At 43.1% G+C, this 16,200-nt stretch overlaps 1 protein-coding gene across 1 annotated transcript in view; it reads right to left on the reverse strand.

The window, feature by feature from the left end:
• GUCY2F (guanylate cyclase 2F, retinal) overlaps positions 1–16,200 on the reverse strand; it is a 111,062-nt gene that overhangs the window by 6,713 nt on the left and 88,149 nt on the right. Inside the window, exons 11-15 of the mRNA XM_062183770.1 lie at positions 14,403–14,551; positions 12,092–12,255; positions 9,961–10,153; positions 6,418–6,592; positions 2,488–2,586 (exon numbers count right to left, since the gene is read on the reverse strand). Of these exons, the coding sequence (XP_062039754.1) occupies positions 2,488–2,586; positions 6,418–6,592; positions 9,961–10,153; positions 12,092–12,255; positions 14,403–14,551 (780 nt within the window). The remainder of the gene's footprint in view (positions 1–2,487; positions 2,587–6,417; positions 6,593–9,960; positions 10,154–12,091; positions 12,256–14,402; positions 14,552–16,200) is intronic.

Below are 16,200 nucleotides of genomic sequence, written 5' to 3' on the forward strand. Positions count from 1 at the left end.
AAATTTCCACTGACTCACATTTTAGGGAGACTGAACAGTCTTAGTTGTCCTTTGGGTGGGTGCTCTACTGTACATACACATGAAAGTACTATTTTCCAACCAATGACCCCTACCTGGGTTAAGATCTTTACACGAGGAATTACCACTTGAAAAATAAATTTAGAACCTAAATGTAATGCTTTGTTGAATAATAATTACTTGTTTACTGAGGTGAGATCCTTGATCTTCCTGAAAACTGTCAGCCTATAAAATGAGACCCCGCTGAGGCTGAATCTTAAATAAAAAGTTCAAAACGTGTTCTCACACACACACACTGGAGAAAAATCATGCTTTTAGAAGCTGACAACAGTCTGAGTAGAAAGACACAGCTGAAAAGAAAAGCAAGAAATTTCTGCAATGTATCCTCACAATGAGTTTCCTTCCCTTGACAGCTCAGTGCTCTTGTCTGTGTCTTCCTCACTAACTCAGGATCGCCCAAAGTTTCTGCTCAAATACGGTTTTCCTGCTCCTAAAACTCGCACTTATGGTTAGGGTATCCCTAGCTAACCCTATGTGTTCCATCCCTCTGGGGTCTGGTTTTCAGGGGGCCCTTCATTAGAGTATTCCTGGTGATGGAGATCACAGAGTACAAAAGAGAGATAGGCGATTCCAACCACCATTCAGCACTGTGGTTAAGGAGGATCACTCCAGGGCTGTGTCCCTAGTTGCTTCCATTCCAGAATAGCAGCTGATTCACCTGGGCACAAAGGACATAAGCAGTGAACTTTATTTTATTAATAGACCTGTCCTGGTCTCATAGCCAGCATGAGGTTAGATGCTTCCTCTTTACAGATCTTCAATCAGTTGTGGCAGTTAATGTCATAATTGGATCAGAGTAATTAGTTTGTAGAAAAGCACACTAACCAGTTCCTTTATTGAAAACATCCTGTGTATATGCTGTTTTGCATCTCTCACAATACCTTTCTTGCACAGTCGGTACTTAATAAACACCTGCTGTGAGTGACTCACTCCATTTTCTTCATCCTACCTGATCAGTGGACAAGGTGCTGCCTAAATCTCCAAATCCAATTTCTGCTCTCAACTGTGTTTCCAATGTGAAATGTGTAGTGTTTTCCCTGGTACAGACCATAATATGACTTCAGCTTTCTACAAGCTTACATCAGTCTAGAGTACTGTGCCAAATCTGCATTGTGTTTCCATGATCAATTTCACTTCAGCTCAGGTCGCACTTCTAGAGCAAAGTCATATGCAAAGTCATATTCACACAGAGTTCCCGGATGACTCCTTCCATAGCCTTTGCCATATCTGTGGAGTTTGAAGACTTTCCCAGATGTCAGAAAATTTATTCTGACAACAGCTTCTGAGTTCCGTGCTGCCTCCTTAATCATGGCTGAACAGGTTTAGATTGACTAAGACTAGACCCATTGTGTAAGCCTGTTTCTGCCCATGAGTGATGGAGAGTGGGGTCAGACAGGGCACCACCCACTGTGATATAGGCCACCATATCATCAGGGACTACTTTGAGTATGTTGCCATAAGTTTGAGTAAGTTTGCCAAGAACTTGTATTGTCTAGCAGCTGCCAGAACTGGGGTTAAGTCTTAAGTAGTTTCTTCTTACTTAAAAAAAATCCTTGAAAACAATACATAGAATTTAATGTTATTCTCTATGATCTTTCTACAACAGCATGACAAAAAGTGTTTTTGTTCAACTACACAATAAGCAGAAGGGAAATTATGATTCTGACGTAGCCTCAGTAATGGCAGTAAATATGCAAGAAAGAGTTGAGCCAGCATCTTGCCAGCAACAAACAAATGGCATAATGTTTTATAGTGTTTCCTTCTCAAATGGGAGGGGAAAAATGGAACCTTTGGTACCATGCCTGTTCTGAAAGAAGCTAAGAGTTTTATATACAGGCAAGTTGGAATTAATTATTTCAGAATTCCAAGCTCCTTAGAATGTGGGACTATTGCTAGTTAAATTCTGGAAGGTTAATTGATAAAACCAGAACTCATGGGGTCCTAACTAGTTCAGAATGAGGACTACAGTGGCAAACAGCAGCCAGTTGGGAAGCAGTTGTCATGAGTATGTCTCCACAAACTAGTCAGAAAACTGGAAATGTCAGTTTCTTATCTAGTTCCTTTCTCAACATGAATCCCCAACACCCACTATGCTAGTCATGTTTTTTCCTTTATCCAAAAGATTTTTTAAGTTGTTTTGATCAAATTGACGGGGTGCTTCAGTGTCACTTAGCTACAGCTTCTTTTATATAACATGAAAGGTACATGTTCAGTCCAACATCACCCCCTACTGGTTTACCATTTAAGGCCAGGAGAAAGTGTGGGAAGTCTTAGTCTTCTCAAATTATCTTTTGTTTTTCTTTAAAACATATAAATATCAAGGACCCTGCTCCCTTCCCCATCTTGAGAACAAAGCACTTTCCCCAGAGTAGGACAGTACTATCCATCCATTCCTCTCTAGATACTCACGTAAGCCTGTTGATTCCATCCGAGAAGCTGTGTTCACAGTGTCTCCAAACAAACAGTATCTGGGCATGGTAAGGCCCACCACTCCAGCAACAACTGGCCCTACAGGGTAGCAGAGGGTTTGAATTACACTTAGCAGATATGCACCCAATGCTAATAGAAGAGCACTTCAAAGGGAAGGAATGTAGCTTTGTCAAAGAATAAGAGTTATCATCAAATAGCTCTGGGAATCTGAATGGAGATTCGAACAAGTAATGAACTCTTTGCCTTACACAAAACCAAGTTTACATGATACAGACATGACTACCTTTCTGATTTATACCTTTATTCTAAGTAACAGTTACATCCAAAATGCTTATATCTGTCAACAGGGACCAAGAAGCCTCAAACCCAAAGCAGAAAAGCCTAGACAGAGACTCGAGATTCAAACATTTTTGGTGCAAGGAAAACTATGACTCCTTTTTGTGCCTTAGGTTTGGAAGGAAAGACTTCATAAGTCTGTCTCCCAAACTGTGGATATTAAAAGCAATTTTTAAAAATCAACAATCATACTGAAAAGTCTGTTCAAGTATATCCAGAAAATTCCCAGCCTTTGTCTTTTTGGTCTCTGCTATCTCTATTATTTAAAATTTTTCAGAAGAATCTTTTTTTACAGTTCCTTACATTAAAGAAGATAATAAAGTTCTTTGCTTCAAAAATGTATCTATTATTACAGTAAAAATAAATAATAAATGCAAAAATTACATTTCTCATTTTAATTCACTTCTGGAATTTATCTATTATTACAGTAAAAATAAATAATAAATGCAAAAATTACATTTCTCATTTTAATTCACTTCTGGCTCATTAAGAAGCATTCAATGAACACAGAGCTAGGCTCCAAGGGAGACAAAAGAAATGTAACACATAGTTTCAGTTCTCCAGAATTTTCTAGTCTGATTGAAGAGATTGCTAATGGGAAACAATTAAGCAACAACCCAAGAAAATGCCAGATAAACAGTACATATAATAGTTTAGAAAATAGGGGAAGGTACTTATTAAGACCTGACTCAGTCAAGAAGGAACCAATGAAGAAAGTAAGATTTGATTTGGTCTTGATGGGTAGGTAGAATTTCAATAGGTGAAAAGAGACACAAGTCAAAGAACTGTGGTTGGGACTAAGAATGGGAGCTTAGGAAACTCTTAGAAAAAAACAGTCCACCTAGTTCTGTAGCTGAAGAGAAACCGGAAACAAGGTTGGATTAAATGGGTAGTACATGACGGAGGATCCCAAACCATCAGAGAATTTTGAGCAGGGAAGTTACACATTGAGAATCAGCTTCCCTTTTGCCCCTCTCCTCAGATCAGTGTGCAGAATGCATTGAAAGAACTAAAAGTAAAACCTAGGAAATTTGCTATATGGCTGTTATAGCAATCCACGCCCAAGGCACTGGGAAGGAGATGATGGAAAGTGGATGGCCAGAAAAGGGGTGATAAAGGACGTTATGAAAAGAGAGCCAACAGTCTTGTTGCCTGCCTGATTGCTGACCATAAAAAACGTGTCAAAAGCTTATGAGTTTTTGCTGCTTTATGGAAAAAGATTACTTCAAATTTTAAATATGGTAAATTTAAAATAAATGGTGAATCATCCATGCAGAGGAGTACTGAAGGGAATTGAAGATGTGAAACTGGAGCACAAATGAGAGACAGTCACCCATTTTTAAAAGAAAAATCTTGAACACTTATGCGCTATGTGGTAAACACTTAAGGTACAAACATGAACAAGATATGGTTTTTGCTGGCAACAAACTTGAAATCTAAAGGCTAAGGGGAGACTAATCAGAAAAACACAGATTATGCTGATGACCATGACAAGGATGGATGGAAAGAGGCAAGAATGGAAGCAAGAAGATGCTACTACAGTGATTCCAGCCAGAGATTCTTGTGACCTAGACTAGCATGGATGAGACAAGACACACTTAACAAATATTAAAAGCATATAATGTCCAAGGGTTTAGTAATTGGTTGAATGTTGAAGGTCAATGTGAAGGAGGAGTCAAAGAGAATGACTTTCAAGACCAACTGATGTCTCTCAAGACCAACTGGAGTAGCTGAGTCAATGAGGAATACCATCAACTGAAATACACTATAAATATCAGTAAAGGCCGGCGCCACAGTTCACTAGGCTAATTCTCCGCCTGCAGCGCCGGCACCCTGGGTTCTAGTCCCGGTCGGGGTGCCGGATTCTGTCCCTGTTGCCCCTCTTCCAGTCCAGCTCTCTGCTGTGGCCCGGGAAGGCAGTGGAGGATGGCCCAGGTCCTTGGGCCCTGCACCCGCATGGGAGACCAGGAGGAAGCACCTGGCTCCTGGCTTCAGATCGGCGCAGCATGCCGGCCATAGCAGCCACTTGGGGGGGTGAACCAATGGAAAAGTTGACCTTTTTCTCTGTCTCTCTCACTGTCTAACTCTGCCTGTCAAAAAGAAAAAAGAAAAAAAAATCAGTAAAGACGGAAGTTTGTATGGGAAGAAAATAATTCTCCTTTAGATGTGTTGAGCAATATGTACCTGTGAAAACATTCCTGTGGAAATATCAGCAACAAATTAGGTATATATTGCTGAAGCTCAAGGCATAAGACTGCTGAACCTGGTGGGGGGGGGAGCTCATTAGCATATGTGTGTAGTTAAACCACAGACAAGAGTTATATCACGTAGGAGAGCATGGAGCAGGAGAAAAGCAGTGAGTCAGGACATAACCCTGGGAAATATTACTACGTAAGAGACAGATAAAAACAAGAGAAATTATTAGTGGTAGAAAAATGAAAGCCAGATTGGAGTGGATTGAAAAACAAATTTAAGGTGAGGACATGCAGAGAGCAAGAGATCACCATGCTGAGAGCTTTGCTGGAAATGTTAGAGAACAGGAAGAGCTAAGAGAACCAGTAAATGAAGTGGAGACGCAGCATTCAAATAGGAGTGAAGAGTTTATCGTGAAGGCCAAAGGGAGGAAAGTTTTAGGGAAAATTGTCATAAATGCCAAATGTGGCTCAGAGGTAAGGGCAGACAAGGACTGGGGAAAGTGGTGAGGACCAAAACCAGATTGCAAAGGGGCTAAGAAGGAAATAGAGAATGAAGAGATGACCCAGTGAATGTCATTCATTCTTTTAAGGATGGGAGAAGAAAAGGGGCCTAGAAGAGCAGAATAAAGGGAAAGAAGTAGATGGGAAGGAGGCAATGAACAAGGATATCTTGAAGTTATTCGAGCAAAATGGGACAAGAATGTGAGAAAACTATTTCAGGGGTTGGGATTTTAATTGATTAAATGAATAACATAACACCTGTTAATCTTGCAGCATGGATGAACATGGAAATGTTGGCCATAACCAGGAGTGTAGACTGAAAGGGTTTGGTACCTACAACAAGGGCTGTTGCCCACTATGGTAGTAGTGCAGGTGCTGGGAAGAGAAGTAAACTTAGGTAGGCATAAAAGAACTCTGTAGTTTTGGACAACTGGCTAACCCAGCCACCAAGAATCAGGGGAGGGACTGGCACTGTGGCATAGTGGGTAAAGCTGCCATCTCCAGTGCCCACATCCCATATGGGCGCTGGTTCCAATCCTGGCTGCTCCACTTCTGATCCAGCTCTCTGCCATGGCCTGGGAAAGCAGTAGAAGATGGTCCAGGACCTTGGGCCCTTGCACTTGTGTGGGAGACTCAGAAGAAGCTCCTGAGTCCTGGCTTCGGATGGGCATAGTCCCGGCCATTGTGGCCAGTTGGGGAGTGGACCAGCGGATGGAAGACCTCTCTCTCTCTCTCTCTACCCCTCCTCTCTCTGTGTGACTCTGACTTTTAAATAAAGAAAGAAAGAATCAGGGGAGTGCTACCTGTTCTTCTTCCTTGTTTAGTCCTCCTTGAGACACATGGGAGTGTTTTCTTTCCCTTTAACTGGTTTTGTTACCTGAGTGCAGGCCCATCCGAATTCGGACTGGCACCTCTGGCATGTGCCGCATCTTGAAAGTGCCCACGGAGCTCAGGATATCTAGGGACATGTTTGCGATCTCAGCCGCATGCCTACTACCATTCCTCTTTGGGAGGCCTGAAGCCACCATGTAGGCATCTCCAATGGTCTCTACCTGGGAGTCAGAGGAAACAGAATTAGCAAGCAAATAACTTCTTTGTGTATTTTGTTTCTTTAGGAGTGTGACAGAGGCTGGAGTGGGGGAACGGTTAATCTTCTTGTAAAGTAAGGAAGGCAGAGAGATTGTTCATGATTCATAGTCTCACCTTGTACAGCAGAATCACTTAAGGAGTTTTATAAAAAGTACCCATACCTAGGCCCCAACCAGAGATTCTGAAATAAGTGTTGCTACTTCAGGTACCACCTGACTCTGGAGAAATATCAGGCTCCAAGAAATTCCTAGGGGGAGGAAAGGAGAAGATTCCTGGCATTGACTAGGATACTCTGGGGGAGGGAGCACCCCAGGAGAAATTGCCTATGATGCTTATCATCATCACGATCATCACCATCATCATCATCACCAAATGGGTATGCCTTGAAACCAGCCTTAGGATTGTGCTTATGATTCAGCTCCCGAGAAAGAAGTTCAGTGATCAGCAAGCATTTCTCTAGATGATTTTGGGTAGTGAGCAGGGAAAGGGAAGGGATTAACAAAGAAGAGTCTGTTCCCTCTGCTTTGCCTTACTAATCAGGTGGAGTTAGCTTTGTAAGCCTATTGGGTATGAGAACTGGGTCTTTTCCCACTGGTCACTTCCTCTTCTCCTAATGCTACCTCCCTGAGGAGCACTAGTACTGCCCCTCCCCCAACTGCTCTGCTGAACACCTGGAAATAAAGCCAAGTCTGTGTTCCTCATCTTCCCCACAGAAGTGTGCTCACTCTTTGAGATGAAAAACAAGTTGAAGTTTTTCAGCTAACTCCAAATGATAAGCAAGCTGAAGGGACTTCTATGAAACGTTCCAGTGCTGCTACAAGTTTGGATTCACATAAAGTTCATTTTTGCCTAGAGAACTCACTCACAGAATGTAACCATATTTAAGATCATGAAGCTCTGAAGTCATACTGCCTTGGCTAAAATCCCAGATCCACCATTCAAAAATTCTGTAGCCTTAGATAAGTCACTTAATCTGTCTACACTTCACTACCCTCATCTGTAAATAGGACTGATGACAGTACCTACCTCATAGGGTTTTCTAATGACTGAATAATTCAGTGTATGTCAAGGTACTTAAAAGCTGCCTGGTGGATAACACATGTTAAGTACAAGCTGTTATCATTATCATCCTCATTAACATCACTACCACCACCACCACTATCATCAGCATCACCAAATGGATACGTCTCAAAACCAGCCTTAGGACTTAGGGCTATGATAAAGCTCCAGAGAAAGAAGCTTAGATATCAGCAATAGGTCTTTCATCAAGACTTTCCACATAGCCAGAAACTGATCCTTTACAACTATGCAACAACTTTGAACTTCAACATGCTTTCTTCCAGGGTCTCCCTAAGCCTGTGTAATTTGTGGGAAGCATCCTTACCCTCAGACAAATGGCTTACCTGAACAGAATAAGAAAGAATTATAATGCAAATGGTATAAGGGAGGGAAAACTCAGTGGCTGGCCTTGTCAGAGACTGGTGGTTGATCCTTTAACTCATAAGTCAGTCCCCCATGAGGCCCTAATGGTGTGAATGAGAATATTAGAAGAGCAAGCAGTATGGGAGATGCTACGCCTTGGTGTGTAGACTGCTGTGGAGGAATTGTGGGTTGCATCGAGCAGCACAGGGACACTGAAAGAGAAGGGTATAGAAAGGGGACTGGTTGAGATGAGGGTGGTGGCAGGAGAACTGAAATTGAAAACAAATCACCACCTTCATAATTCTGCAATAGTCTTCTCACTTCCATTTCAGGTTATCAACTGCCATGGGAGGTGATTCTAATTTTGCAGGTAAGGAAAATGAAAATAAAAACAAGATTAGTGATTCACTGCTGGTTCAATTTTTATTTCCTTTGCACTGTGCTGTTTTTAATAAATAGGATTGAAAAAATAGATTCCATTTTTGGATTCATATATCCCTGCTCTGTACTGGGAACAGCCCACAAGCTCCCTGCTACAAACAAAATAGTTAATGGCTTTATCTCTAGGACCATCAACAATTGTCTGAACAGAATCAGTTGGATTGATTAAACCAGGAGCTGTGTCACTGCCCACGCTGAATCATCTTTGATTTTAGTTTCAACTGAATTAGCTTTCAGTGATTTGTTTTTCTCTTCAGCCTGCTTGAGTTCAACAAGTTAAGACAGGTAGTCTGGGTCCATGGATTTTTTTTTTCCTCCACCGTGGTTTTCATGTGTGTTTCTTGATTAGCTGGCAGCTCCAACTGATTGACAAGTATGATGTCTGTTTCTGAGCCCCATTTAGGTGGTTTGGCCTAGCCCTGAGGCTCTCTGCCTGACCTGAAAGGGCCCAGTCTAATCTGAGATAAACACAGTGCCCTGTGTGTGATTTGAGAGCTGGAACATTTCAGAGTACTGTGAAGAATCCAATGAATGGAGCTACTCATTCTCCAGCTCTACCTTGGTTCCGGGGACAGAGTAGCTGTCTAAACTTTGGGATGCCTGGGGCATCTTTCTCCATCAATAAAACAAGTATCCACGTTACAGACATCATGGAAATATTCTTCCCAGCTATGAGATTTTCAGTCATTTTCTGCCTGGAGACAAGACAACATATAAAAAACAAGAGTGACGGAAGCATGACACCAACATGAGTGAATGTAGCCATCTGCTCGCTACTCTTTTTCTGCAACCTGGGACAAAAAGAGTAGAAATTGATCATCTGGAAGAGCAGGGGAAGGTGGAAGCTGGGGCTTGCAGCCTCACAATGAATCACTTCCCCAGACCTCAGACCAATAGGTAGGCTTTCAGTTACCCTGTAGCAATCCCAAGGAGCCTCAGGTCTATTAGCACCCTGCTGTAATGCTACGTTCTCTCCTGTATAAAAAGAGCACCTAAAAGAGGAGACCAAATTTTAATAGTATGCCACAGATCTACACAAACCTTACCAAGAAGAAATCTGCAGCAGTCACCATTTATGGGTAAAACAACCAGTACTTCTCCTGTAGCACCTTCAAGGCCTAGCATGACATTTCCTATGTTGCTGGTACTCAGCCACTGAAAGGCAGTAACTCTCTTGGCCTCAACCTCTTCTTAGTCCCAGTTCTAGAAAACAGCTCAAAAGAAATCTGTCCATTAATCTCTGGTTGGATTGAAAGCCCTTATTTTGTTAAATTGGGAAATGATATGCATTCTAACTAACAGGCCACTGCATTTTCAACGGGATACCAAAGAAAGAGAAGTGCTATTTACATTTTATTCCTAAATAACAACATTCTATATCATTGTATCCTTTAATCTTCGAATATACATAGAGGAGCCTCATCTAAAACTTTTACTCAGGAAAACACTTCGTTGATAATTAACTTACCTTGTAGACATCATGGCTGCCAATGATTGCATCAAAGAGTGTATACAGGTCATTCAGAAGATCTACCACCTCAATGGGCTCACTCATGGCTGAGATGGTGGTAAAGCCCACAATGTCACTGAAGTACAAGGTGACCAAGTCAAAGCCCTCGGGTTCAACTGTACAGCCCTTCTTGAGGGATTCAGCAACTGATCTAAAAATCAAACACAGTTATTCCTTTTTTTATTTTTTATTTCATAAATGTGAATTTACAAAGTGCAACTTTTGTATTGTTGTGGCTTCCCCCCCAACCTCCCTCCCTCCCGTGGCCCTCCCCTCTCCCTCTCCCATCCCGCCCTTTATCGAGTTTCATTTTCAATTACCTTCATATACTGAAGATCAACTTAGTATACACTAAGCAAGGATTTCAACAGGCTGCCCTCACACAACCGCACAAGGTATAGGGTACTGTTCGACTAGTAGTGTTTTTAAGTTTCATAGTAAAACACATTAAGGACAGAGATCCTACGTGGGGAGCATGTACCCAGTGACTCCCGTTGTTGATTTAACAATTGGCAATCTTATTGGTGACGTCAGCAATCACCCGAGACTCTTGCTATGAGCTGTCTAGGCTATGGAAGCCCCTTGAGTTCACCGACTCTGAACTTGTTTGGTCAAGGCTGCAAACACAGTTATTCCTAAGACACAAGTCTCCCTCTGTGTCATACACAGCTGCTAGAACACAATTGTGCCAAAAATCACTGCCAAGTTAACAGAGAGGAAGAAAATGCCACCTAGATGAAAACATGCATTCATTCATTTATTCTACAAATATACATTGAATGCTTACAGTGCACCAAGTACTAGAATACAGTATGGGGGCTGGCGCTGTTACGCAGTGGGTTAATGCCGTGGCCTGCAGTGCCTGCATCCCATATGGGCGCCAGTTCAAGTTCCGGCTGCTCCACTTCCAATCCAGCTCTCTGCTATGGCCTAGGAAAGCAGTGGAAGATGGCCCAAGTCCTTGGGCCCCTGCACCCATGTGGGAGACCTGCAAGAAACTCCTGGCCCCTGGCTTCAGATCTGCACAGCTCCAGCCATTGCGGCCATTTGGGAAGTGAAGCAGTGGATGGAAGACCTCTCCCCCCGCCCACCTCTCTCTCTCTACCTCTCCTTCTCTCTCTGTGTAACTCTGACTTTCAAATAAATAAATAAATCTTTAAAAAAAATGAAGGCCTAGACCAGGACTGTCTGTTTCATACTGTATTCTATTTTTTTAAAGATTTATTTATTTATTTGAAAGTCAGAGTTACACAGAGAGAGGAGAGGAAGAGAACAGAGAGAGAGAGAGAGAGCAAGAGAGAGAGGGAGGGAGAGTGGTCTTCCATCCACTAGTTCACTTCCCAATTGGCCGCAACAGCTGGAGCTGTGCGGATCTGAAGCCAGGAGCCAGGAGTTTCTTCCAGGTCTCCCACATGGGTGCAGGGGCCCAAGGACTTGGGCCATCTTCCACTGCTTTCCTAGGCCATAGCAGAGAGCTGGATTGGAAGTGGAGCAGCCGGGTCTCGAACCAGCGCCCATATGGGATGCTGGCACTGCAGGCAGTGGCTTTAACCACTACGCCACAGTGCCGGCCCCTGTTTTTTGCTTTTAAGCTCACTATACTTCAACTTCAGCACTCTGGGGGAATGTTCTCAGGCAGTTGCCTTTCCATGAGACTAGTTTCCCCAGTTTTCTCCCCAAAGATCATATTATAACATGATTAGATACTCTGAAAAAGTTGGAAACTGTGGCAACAAATAAGGTTTTCAACTAAGAAAAATACCTGAAGAAAACAACCTTGCCACTTTTCCTGTAGGACCGCCTTCTTTTAATTGGTCAACCTCCTGGCAAAGTCATGAAGTGACATATAGAAAAACTGAGGCACCAAAAACTTAAATGATCAGTATGAGCCACAGGTAGTTCAAAATGAGAATGTGTGCTCTGCTCCCTTGGTTTCCAATTCTACTTTGATTTAAAGGTGTGACTCAACCCCACTGGGAGTACAGAGGGTTGCAGGACAGGGAAAAGGAGCAGTTAGTTGAGAGGTAATATTTTTTTTAATAGAACACACTGTTATAAGGATTCATGCCCCTCAGGTGTTCACACATACGGTGGTAGCATCTGCGTAAGAAGCTTTTCCGTTTTCTGTTTTTCAATTTCCAGCTCTTCAGTCCGCTCTCGGATCAGATCTTCCAAGTTGCTAGAATACTGCTCCAACATCCGAAGCATAGAATCAATGATATTGGTCTTCTTCCCCTTATTGAAAGTTTTAAACTGGAAGTAAAACAGAAAGAGGATCCAAGGAATGCTTACTCTTCAAACTCAGAGATGATGGAGATGGCCTCTTATCACAAATCCTTTCCTCCATAAAGCCAGTGCAGGAGAGATGAACCCAGATATCAATACGAAAAGTGACCACCCACCCTCATTGTCACTCTGGCCCATTCACAGTACTCCTTTCCCTTAGAGCAGTTCTTCCTATACATTCTGGTTCTTTCATGTCTGAGCAAAGGTACTCTTGGCAGACACTATCACATGAATAATAGCTACTTCAGAGGATTTGGTCTTGAGCCCAGGCCAATTGTGTGTTTGGTAAGCAGAAAGAGGGCAGAAAGTGCTATTTCACCCTTGTACTAAATCCCCTAGTTGTCAAATGCTACTGTGGTGCTAGTCTTTGAACAGTGGGAGGTTCCTTGACCTCTTAGAAAGGGCTGAAGATCTTCATGATAAGATCTATCCCCAGTTTCTTACCATGGGGTTCAAGAATAATGGTGTCCCCTGACACCTGCCCTTCAGGTCATCAAAGGTCATGTAGAAATTCAACTGGTCTTGTCCCATCCTATGCACTGATAATTTAGAGGTGGCTGCATGTCACAAATTTCAATATTGTCCTGGGACCTTGTCAATCTACAGAGATTGGGAGCTTGGCATAGCATTAGAATCATGATTGGTAGCCTCTCCATGCTTCTGTATTAGCATATCGACGGTGTATTCACAACAATAAGACTTGGGGATAGTTTTACTAGGGCTCTGTCCCAGTGAATCCTCTTATATACCTGGGCTACACATACTCCATTTAGCATCCAATACCCCAAGGCCAAGACTACATATTTCCTTCTGAACTTGATCCATATCTGTGTGTCCACCAGGGGTAACCTCTGTAGCCAGTTCAGGTACACATACACACCCCATTGCTTAACTCAAGCAACTTCACTCTCCTCCATATAAGTTTTATTAACTTCAGGAAGTTGAGAGGCTAACCTTGTCATCAGACAGGTTCAACATCCACTGAAGCATTTTAGGGAGCATCGCTCCAGCAGTCTTGTTTCAAAGTCTCATGATGTGCACTCCTACCTATCATCGGCTTCTCTGATGCCTTCTGAAATAACATCTCTAGCATCAACACAAGGGTGAATGCTTTTTCTTCTGCCTCATGGTAAGATTTTAGAAATTTGACCTTCATGGTCCTTTGCCTTTTCCATACTATTGAACACCTGTTTAAGTGTCCTCAAGAAAGCCAGCCAGGCTAATGGAGGCTTTGTTAGCCGAGGACACGGATGACTTCATAGGTGGGGCCCTGCAGGCTTTCAATTCAACTCTTTCTCTTTTCCGCCTCAGATACCTGCCACTCATAAAGCATCTCAGTGCTGTACTCCAGCCAGGGCTGACACAGCACTCCTGGAGAGCACCCTCAGTGTCAGTATCCTGTAATTTCAATGAAGCTCTAATTGGCATGCTCCAACATAGGGACCAGCTTCCTTAGTGGGGCTCATGCTGTCCTTTCTTCTATCTGCCCTTCCAATAACAACTCTAGGGAAAGAATCCACCTCTTCAGAAATTCAGTATCATTAAGGATAAGGGTTATCACTTTTCACACAGCCCACTGCCTCGAATAATACCCTGGGAGCCTAAGGAATCTCTTGCTTTTCTAATCCACATTTGCACTTTCTTCCATCTCCAACAGACTGTCAAAAATGCCATATTTTTCCTAACCTTCCACAAACAACTCAATGTCACCTAAAATGTTCCTGGAGTGTCCAAAGCAAACACGGCTCCCCACGGAGCCCCATCTATTCCATAATATCCCTCTTCTAACAGTCTCCGTGCCAATCCTTCCAAATGCCTGGTGATTCAATTTTGCCTTTGAAAGATTGGTTAGACCAAATTGTGGAGAGCCTAGTGCAACAGTTCAGACACAGAAGAGCACCAGAAGAAACCCTTGCGTTCCTGGTGGATGCTCTGGTGATACACCAGCACCAAGGCCTCAAAGTACCCACTGCCAGTTTACTTCTCTAAGAGGTGTGTCCTTTCCCCTTCCAAGAGGTTTCTTTCACAATATGACAAAGATCCAAGGAGTTAGCGGCGGGTAGGCTGGCTTTGCAATGACCTCTGGGCAGTGATGAAATTTGCAGACTCCTCACCTGGTTGAATATTTCATCAAAAGTTGGTCGTTGTTCTGCAGCCTCAGCCCAGCACTGCTTCATCAACTGCAGGCACTCGGGAGGGGCATACTCGGGAGAAACCACGGGTCTGTACACAGGAGGAGGCCTTCTAAGTTTCTCTATGATTTCTATCCAGATGCAAGAAGAGAAAGGTTTACAAGTCACAGGGGGAAAAACAAGATTTGGCAAAGATAATTTGATTTTAGCCATGAAAGGGGGTATTCAGGAGAAAAGACAGAAAAGCCACCTCTTTTTCTTTCTCCTTTGCTAGTCTAAATATACATTGTATGTGAACAAAACCTCCATTAGGAAATAGGGGCGTTAGTAAGAAATTGACCAGCTGAACTGTTGTTATCATTTATACACAGGTTTATCATGCTTCTAGGTTTCAGAGGTAGCCTATCCAATGTCAATTCTAGCGCTATAACTTGAATGACCCACTCCCAAATCATATAAGCCTTCCAATCTCCATAGTAGACTCACTTATCTCTCCCTGCTGGCTCAGGCTCAACCTATGTCCAAGATTTTGATCCAGCATCTCATCAAGAGCCCCCTGAATGCTAGTCCATGAACTTTCATTGGAACATTTGCTATCTACCACACTATAGGCCGATCATATTATATGCATTAGTTCATTAGATTATCGCTATGAACAGATGAGATAGACACTCTTATTTTCATTCTTTTAAAGATTTATTTTATTTATTTGAAAGATAGAGTTATAGAGAGAAGTAGAGACAGAGAGGTCTTCCCTCCTCTGGTTCGCTCCCCAAATGGCAGCAATGGCTGAAGCTGAGTCAATCTGAAGCCACAAGTCACAAGCTTCTTCTGGGTTTCCCACATGGGTGCAGCAACCTACACACTTGGGCCATCATCTACTGCTTTCCCAGGCACATTAGCAGGGAGCTGGATCAGAAGTAGAACAGCGGGAGCTTGAACCAGCATCCAGAACCCATATGGGATGCTGGCACTGCAGGTCAAGTCTTTAATCAACTGCACCACAGTGCCAGCCCCTCTTATTCTCATTTTATAAATGGGAAAATTTAGACACAGAGACAAGTAGCTTCCCTGACATCACATGGCTGGTAAGTGACAGTCTGAATTTAAACCCAGGCCATCTCAATGTCCTGTTTTCAAATGCCTCAGACTTCAACTTGGAGGTCTCAAACTCCCTACTCATATCCAACAGCCATGAGTGACCAAAGGTCTAGATCAGTCAGGTTGACCTTTTTCCAAATGGACACAATTTCCTGACAGCATGGGAAAAATGTTAGCCCTCAGTGGCCCAGCAATGCGCATTGGGCCTCAAACACATCCCTCTGCTTCCAACTTAGCTTTCTCCAAATCATTCCTAAAGCACAAATCTGGTCACATTACTTTCTTGCTCCAAACCTCTTAAGCAGGTATTAGAGCTAGCAATTAAGACTCGTCCATCAGGGGCCAGCACTGTGGTGTAGCAGGTAAAGCGCTGCCGGCAGTGCTGGCATCCCATGTGGGCGCCGCTTCAAGTCCCAGCTGCTGCACTTTCGATCCAGCTCTCTGCTGTGGCCTGGGAAAGCAGTAGAAGATGGCCCAAGTCCTTGGGCCTCTGCATCAACATGGGAGACCTGGAAGAAGCTCCTAGCTCCTGGCTTTAGACTGGCACAGTTCTGGCCATTGCGGCCATCTGGAGAGTGAACCAGCAGATGGAAGATCTCTCTCTCTCTCTCTCTCTCTCTCTCTCTCTCTCTGTCTCCCTCTCTCTCTCCCTCTCTCTCTCTCTCCCTCTCTCTCTCTC

This window comes from Lepus europaeus, chromosome X, assembly GCF_033115175.1.
Source record: "Lepus europaeus isolate LE1 chromosome X, mLepTim1.pri, whole genome shotgun sequence".
Classification (NCBI taxonomy): Eukaryota; Metazoa; Chordata; class Mammalia; order Lagomorpha; family Leporidae; genus Lepus; species Lepus europaeus.